This window comes from Heterodontus francisci, chromosome 34 (assembly GCF_036365525.1).
Source record: "Heterodontus francisci isolate sHetFra1 chromosome 34, sHetFra1.hap1, whole genome shotgun sequence".
Lineage (NCBI taxonomy): Eukaryota > Metazoa > Chordata > Chondrichthyes > Heterodontiformes > Heterodontidae > Heterodontus > Heterodontus francisci.
In genome coordinates this window covers 31787521-31795711 of record NC_090404.1, presented here as the reverse complement: position 1 = coordinate 31795711, position 8191 = coordinate 31787521, and the positions used below count along the sequence as shown (strand labels likewise).

The following is an 8191-nucleotide window of genomic DNA, read 5'->3' as shown; positions in this document are numbered from 1 at the left end:
TAGTTCGAGTGACCTTGCAGGATTGAATGATCTGGCTGTGCCTTTTCTGTGTTTTAATTCGATACCTATGTCATAGCCAAATTATAGAGCCACTTCTATTCATTTGTTGTTTTCTAGCTGTTTGACTGTGTTGCTTGGCCGCTTAAGGGAGAGTCAACCACGTTGGTGTGGGATTGGAGTCACATATAGGATAGAACGCGTAAGGTCAATAGATCTCCTTTGCTAAAGGACGGAAAGTTTCGTTTAAAACACCATAACATTTTTTGTTCAATTTATTGCATCGGAAATAAGTGTAAAATCGACTGTATTAACTTGTTTGGTCAATGACTGTGAATAAAATTAATAGTTATGTAATCGAAGCTGTTTGTTCAATGACTGTAACTAATATTAATGGTAATGGTATCTAATTGGGTCTCGTGTGGATAACGTCAGGTATAATAAGGAAATCTTTGAAAATCGAACAGGTTGCACGTGGAATCTCGGATAGACATCACTTTTTTCAAAGAAGATGCACGCTCCGCCCACAGGACTGGTATATGCCATTTACTACACTGCCCTTGCAGCTATTGCTGTCCCAGGTGAAGTATTGAAGCAAGTTACACATTATCTAATTAAATTTATTTCAAAAGTGATGGAATGCCAATGGGTGGAAGTTATACTATAATTGTACAAAGACCTGATTGGACCCAATCAGAAACAATTCTTTGTGCTGCACCTCAGGAAAGATGTAATTGGTAAAGGAGGGAATGCAGTGCATATTCACCCGAATGATACTGAGGCTTAGATGGTTAAACTATTAGCACAGGTTGCATAAATCTGTCTTGCAGTCCCTTGAGAATAAGGGGTAATCTAATTGAGGTGTTTGAAATGATTAGCTGATCAAGGGATTTTCTAAGGTAGACAGGGAGAAACTACTTCCTTTGGTGGCGATGTGCAGAACAAGGAGACATAAGTTGTAAATTAGCACTAGGCTGTTCAGCTGTGAGACCGGAAGTACAAAAGGTGTTGAAAATCTCTCTCCCAAAATTCTGTTGAGGCTAGAAATGAATTGAAATCAATTTAAGAACAGTAAAAGATGCAAACCAGGGTATTATAGACCAGTTAGTGTAATATATGTTGGCGGGAAATTGATAGAGGCCATAATTAAGAATAGGGTGACTGAACATCGTGAAGATTTGCAGCTCATCAGCATGGATTGGAGAGGGTAAGTCATGTTTGACGAATCTGACTCGATTTTTTTGAGGAGATGACTAAATTAATGGACAGGGGAATTTCTATGGGTGTTAGATATCTGGACGTACAGAAGACATTTGATAAAGTCTATCGTAAAAAAAAACTGTTAGAAAAAATTGAAGTTCACGGAAATGTATTGACCCGGAAACTGGCTGAGTAGAAGGGCACAGAGAATAGGGATAATGGACTGGTAATCTAATTGGCAGGATGTGACAATTGGTGTCCTGCAAGGATCTGTATTGGGGCTTCAACTATTCACTTTGTTCATTAACGACTTAGATGATGGGATAAAAGCCACATTTCCAAATGTGCTGATGACACAATGATAGGCAGCATCGTAAGCAGTGTAGATGGAAGCATAACATTCCAAACAGTCATTTATAGATTAACTGAATGGGCAAAACTGTGGAAAATAGATATCAATCTTGGTAAATGTGAAGTCATCAAGGTTAGACCCAAAAAGTATAGATTAGGGTACTGTCCACATGGAGAAAAGCTACAATAAATAGAGATCTAAATACACTTCGGGGTCCAGGTACATAGGTCAGCAAAATGTTACAAGCATGTACGGCAAATAATTTTTTAAAAAAAGAATACTGACCTTTATATCAAGAGTACTAAAATACAAAAGGCTAGAAGTTATGCTTCAGTTAAAGAACGTACTGGCTATGCCACTTTTGGAATACCATGAGCAGTTCTGGCAACACACCTCAGGAAGGATATATTGACTTTGGAGGGAGTGCAGGGTAGATTTACCAGAATGATATCTGGACTCAGCGGGTCAAATAAATGATAGAATACACAAACTAGGTTTCTATTCCTTGGAATTTAGAATGTTAAGAGTAAATTTGATCCCAGTTTTCAAGGTATTAAGGGGAACAGATAGAGAGAAACTAGTTCCGATCTTTGAGCAGTTCTAGGGCTAGTGAGCAGAGTAACAAAATCGAGCCAGACCTCTCAGCAGCGAAGTTATGGAACACTTCTATACGCAAAGGGTGGTAGAAGTACGTAACTGTTTTTCCCAAAAGTCAATTGGTGCTAAATCATTTGTTAATTTTAAATCTGAGATTGAAACATGTTGTTAACTCAAGGTACTAAGGAATATGGAGAAAAGTGGAGTGCATGGACTGAGGTCGCAAATTTACCTTGATGTCACTGAATGGCAGAACAGGCTCGAGGGACTAAATGGTCTACTCCTGTTCCTAAGTTCTTAGTTGAAAATATCAAACTTCAAATTGATAAATTTTTGTTAGGCAAGAATATTAAGGGTTTCGGAAACAAGATGAATAAATGGAGTTAGTATAAAGATCAACCGTGATCTAACGGATTGGTGGCCACCCTCTAAGGAGCAGATGGCTCAATCCTATTATAATGTTCAAAGTCTGTACATCAGCTGTGAGACAAACGGTGCACTCCAACAAACCTAAGACTGCACAAAATGCAGGCACCCTCTTCTGTTCAAAACCAATCCCACCAATGAACTGGAGACACCAGATAATATCAGTGGAAGAGAAGGATGCTGAGCATGATCTTCTGACTGTCATAGATTTGAACACGCCATGAAAAAAAAAGCGGCATCAATTAATAGACATCACTATAGGAATTGAATAGAATTATTATTTTTCTTGCATTCAAAATTGTTTGCTGCCAGATTGAATGACAAATTAAATTGCTTAATATTATTCCAAATCCGAATGAAGCCCGGAAGTCCAACACTGTGGCTCCATTTGCCCCTCCTCCAGTGTAGTTGGATGGTCTTTGACCTACACTTCCATTAATTCCGTGTATTTATTTTCAGTTGTATGACCTTAGTTCAGTTCGTAGCACCGTGCCCTCTTAGTTCAAGAGTTATCATTGTAAGTCCTCTCCAGGTTAATACTAGGGAGCATTGAAGGAGTGCTGGTTTATTGGATCCGTGGTTCTCCCATGACACGTTAAACCAATGCCCCAGTTAGTCGATTGGAATGGAAGTCCAGTTAGTCGATTGGAATGGAAGTCAAGGCCTGTGTTAGACTATTGAAGAAGGGGCAGCAGACCTCCTGGTGCTCTGGACAAGATTCCATTCGCAACCAAAGTGGCTAGTACTGGATTAACTGGGCAATAGTCTTGCTGTTGTTTGTGGGGCCTAACTCAGACAGACTGGCTGCTGGGCCTGTCAATTATTCTAATATCGTGAGAGACCTCTCTGGAGGTCACATGAAAACAAAACTCTGGAATCTTTGTTACATTGGTTGTACTATTCATTTTAAATTGCTTTGACTTTAGTACATTAGTTACTGCGTTCTTCATATTTCCTAATTAATTTTCTTAAGTTTGTATATATTACTTACTAGAATCAGAAATGTTACAGCACAGAAGGGGGTCATTTGGCCTGTCATGTCCTCGCTAGCTCTCTCCAAGGTCAATCTCGCTAGTTGCACTCCACAAGCCGTTTCCCCATCGCTCTGTATTTTAACCTTCAGATAATTATCTAATTCCTTTCTGCAACGCACGATTGAATCTACTTCCACCAACCTTCCAGGCAGTGAACTCCAGTCCTAACCACTCATTGCTTAAGACGTTTGTTCGTCATGTTGCCTTTGATCTTTTGTCAATCACTTGACATCGGTTTGCTTTGGTTCTCGACTTTTTTTTGCCAAAGCTAACAGTTTCTCTATAGCTTCTCTGTCGAGACAACGTTTGAAAACCTCGACCAAATTTCCACCCAAACATCTCTTCTCTAAGGAGAACAGCCTCAGCTTCTGCAATCTGTCCACTTGACTGAAGTCCGTCATCCCTGGACTCATTCTCGTGAATTTTACTGCGATCTCTCTCTGAAGACATCATTCCTAAAGTGTAGTGTACAGAATATTGATTAACTTTTTTCATCATCATACAAAAGAACATTTTTAATTTATTTTAAAATTCCACATTTTTGACTGGATTTTGTTTTACTATGATTTACTATTGGGGCGGCACAGTGGCGCAGTGGTTAGCACCGCAGCCTCACAGCTCCAGTGAACCGGGTTCGATTCCGGTTACTGCCTGTGTGGAGTTTGCAAGTTCTCCCTGTGTCTGCGTGGGTTTTCTCCGGGTGCTCCGGTTTCCTCCCACAAGCCAAAAGACTTGCAGGTTGATAGGTAAATTGGCCATTATAAATTGTCACTAGTATAGGTAGGTGGTCGAGAAATATAGGGACAGGTGGGGATGTTTGGTAGGAATATGGGATTAGTGTAGGATTAGTATAAATGGGTGGTTGATGTTCGGCACAGACTCGGTGGGCCGAAGGGCCTGTTTCAGTGCTGTATCTCTAATCTAATCTAAAAGACGTTTCATTCATCCGAGACCTCCGTGCTCTCTCACCTCCACCTTATGATGATTATAACAGGTCCCATCTCTTTAAACATCAAAGTTGTAAACTTTATATAATATCTATTAAGGTATGCTGGTGCTCTAGTCTATAATTTCTTATCTCTCTTTCTCTCTCTTCATTACAGCTAATTTAGTAGCTATTCTGATCTTGTCCCGAGGAAAATGTGGCCTCTCGGGATGTATAACCCGCTACCTGGTATCCATGGCGGTGGCGGATCTACTGGTCATTATCACAGCTGTGATATTAAACCGGATCAGTGGTATTTATTTTCCAGGTAGTTTCCTGTCCATTACTCCGGTGTGTAGTCTCAGCATTGCGCTAACATATGCAGCTAGAGTCAATTCCGTATGGTTAACGGTCACTTTCACCTTTGATCGATTTGTGGCAATTTGCTGCAAGAAGCTGAAAATAAAATATTGCACTGAGAAAACGGCGGCCATGGTTATAGGAACGGTCTGCACGTTGGGCTGTTTAATCAATATCCCTTGGTACTTTATACACGAGCCCACCTACATCATTGCCAATGTCCCGTGGTATTGCCAACTGAAGGATATCCGGTATACTTCACCCTTATGGACAGCATATGACTGGTTTGACCGTATTTTGACCCCGTGTGCCCCATTCCTTCTGATTCTTTTGCTCAATGCTCTGACCGTTGGACACATTGTAGCAGCCAACAGGGCACGCAGGAGACTCTGGACCCACAACAACGGAGCGAATCAGAGTGACCCAGAGATGGAGAGCCGACGAAAGTCCATCATTTTACTCTTCACCATCTCGGGCAGTTTCATCCTCCTGTGGATGACGTATGTTATACAGTTCTTACATGTGCGCATCACAAACAATTACGATTTTAAAAGCTTCAGTGATCCCAAATTTATTCTCCAGGAAACCGGAAATATGCTACAGCTTCTGAGCTCTTGCACCAACACATTTATTTATGCAGCGATTCAGAGTAAATTCAGAGAGGAGTTGAAGAACGCTGCCAAATATCCACTAAATGTAATTGTTAAATTAATTATACAGAGAAAAGAATAATTCCCAACAGTAATTTATCATTATAATATAATAACTGATGCAACATGTCAACAGTCCAGGAAACAGAAAAGTACTCTTGCCTCAACAGTGATAAATCACAATGCGAAACGTTTCCATGTTTTATGACCTCCAAAGTAACCATGGCCTTATTCTTACCTTGTAAAGGTAAAAATTCTTACTTTGTAAAGGTAAAAATTCAGTGGCTTCAGAGGTGTTGTGGTGCTCTATGAGGTTAGTGATCTTCCTGCATTAGTGAAACAAACATCCCAATTTACTGACAGTTGACCTTCCTGTACCAGTGACACAACATCCCCATTTACTGACAGGTGATCTTCCTGCACCAGTGACACATGTATCCCAATTTTCTAACAGCTGACCATCTGGTACCAGTAACACAAACATCCTAATTGACTGATAGGTGATTTTCCTGTACCAGAGACAACAACATCCGAATTTACTGACAGGTGACCTCCCTGTGCCAGGGCCACAAACATCCCAATTTAGTGACAGGTGGCATCCCTTCACCAGAGATACAAATATCCCAATTTTACTGAAATTTCTCCTTACTGTACAAATGATACATTACAGTTTACAGTTAATTCATTTCTCAGCCGCTTAAGAAGTGTTCTGTAGGTGTTTGAGTTTCTCTGCTACAGATGGAAATCTCCATGTAAGGGCGAACTAAATCTTTGCCCCACGTCTCGCCCTGCGATGATGGAAAGAGTGTCATCTCACTTTTCTGTATGACCTGGTAGCTGTTTATTAAATCTGGAATAAAGATGACAATATTTCAATCCTGTGTACATTTCTGGTACTGGAGAGTCTATCACTCTGGTAAGTCAGAGTAGCATTATAGTGCATACCCCAACTGACTGGAATTATTTTGGAATTGATGCAGCACTATGGGTAAGTGTGGGAAACTTTAGGATTGATCCAGGCCTTTCGAACGATTGTGCAGCAGAGGGATAATTTAGGATTCCTGTATGTTTATAAGGAGGGGGCAGCAAAGTTGGATTCGTTTTGGATTGAACATACGGCTATGGCGAGAGTACGGACTGTGGGATTCGTGCTGGACTGCTATCGGCAAAGAACATGGTGATGAGATACTTTTTGGATTGATACAGGGCTGTGCGGAGAGGATGAACAGTGAGATTAATTTTGGATTCCTCTGGGGAAAGAACATGGTCATGCGATTGGTTTTGGCTTGTGTCATAAGCGTTTTGTTTTTCTTTTGGCTGAAAGCTAAGAATCCTGTGTTTTTGAAAGCTGGGAAAAGGGACTTCTGTGCACACTGAATGCTGACACTTGGTGTTTGAAGAGTGCAGACTGCAAGACCTGTTTCCAAGCAACTAGGAATATTTATGACTGCCTTATGACTTCACTGTTAAAAAGGTAGTTGCACTTTTGGGTTGAGTTCAGCTGTTGCTAAAGACTTGCCAAGAAGACAGCCCAGAAACTCTTTCTCTTGAAAAATAATTCCTGTATCACGTGAAATGCTAATTTCTTCATGAAGTGAAACGAACTTGGAAGGATTTACAAACCAAATGTGTGTGAGCTAAACCCTTGTTGCTGTGTCTGCCTGGAACGAGAGGACGAGCCAGGACAGAGGTACCACCCTCTCGGCAAAAGAAACCTTGCATCTCCTAGAAAGAAATTCTACATTTAAGGTGTGGTTTTCATCTGCCTAAAGAAAGGGAAAGACCCAGGAAAAGAGGGGTTTCTGTACTCTGTGGAGGAACATTGCTTTGGAGAGAGGAGATCTTGTGCTTCGGGTGTGGCAGATTACTATTGCTTGCAGTCTCGCAAGAATCCCTGCATCAAGAGTGATTCCTGTTATGCCTCTGTTTTGGGGAGATCCTGCAATCTCAAGAAAGATTATAATGTTAGTCTGCTATTTCAAAATCCAAGTATACCTGTTGCTACACCCTTTTGCTGATAGATCTGTGGGACGCCTGCTGCAGACGCATTGCTTTTTACAACTACCCATCACAGACTGTTCATTAATCTGGCCTGGAAAGATTTCGACTGGCATCTTACTATTTGACTCTGGGACACCTCACCGATCTGGAAATAAACTACCAGACTGTGACAACTAATTATTTTATAATTCCTAACAAAAGTTGCAAATCAAAATATTCCGCTTCCCCAGTTTACCGTTTTTGAATGTATGTGTGTGCATGAGGGTTAGGAAGAATAAGAAGTTAAAATATTTTCATATATATAGATTTATTTCATTATTGTTTAAGATTTAATTTACTAATAAATGGTTAATTTTGTTGTTATTCAAAGAAATCTGGTTTGATGTGCTTAATTCTGAAGTGTTTAAGTTGGCTATTTTTCGGTATGTGGGGAAACTTTATTAATGTGCTGTGACCTGTGGAGTAACAATTGATACAAGACTGTAAGGAGAGGGTGGACAGTGGGATAACTTTTGGATTTCTATGGGGAGAGAACATGGGGATGAGATTACTTTTAAATTATTACAGGGCTAAGGGGAGAGACCGGGGTAGTCGGATTCGTTTTAAATTGATATAGGGCCGTGTAGGGAGTGAAGCAATGTGGTTTATT

At 40.5% G+C, this 8191-nt stretch overlaps 1 protein-coding gene across 1 annotated transcript; it reads left to right on the top strand.

The window, feature by feature from the left end:
• Positions 1 to 508: 508 nt before the first annotated feature.
• On the top strand, positions 509 to 5623 carry LOC137348796 (probable G-protein coupled receptor 139). Its single transcript, XM_068014039.1, has 2 exons — positions 509 to 578; positions 4710 to 5623. The coding sequence occupies exons 1-2, from the start codon at positions 509 to 511 to the stop codon at positions 5621 to 5623; spliced, it is 984 nt and encodes a 327-aa protein (XP_067870140.1).
• Positions 5624 to 8191: the final 2568 nt, after the last annotated feature.

Excerpts from the sequence above, each read along its gene's own strand:
- LOC137348796 (XM_068014039.1), top strand. The coding sequence starts at position 509 with ATGCACGCTCCGCCCACAGGACTGGTATATGCCATTTACTACACTGCC. Across the intron at positions 579-4,709 it reads TGCAGCTATTGCTGTCCCAG|CTAATTTAGTAGCTATTCTG; the intron begins GTGAAGTATTGA and ends TCTTCATTACAG.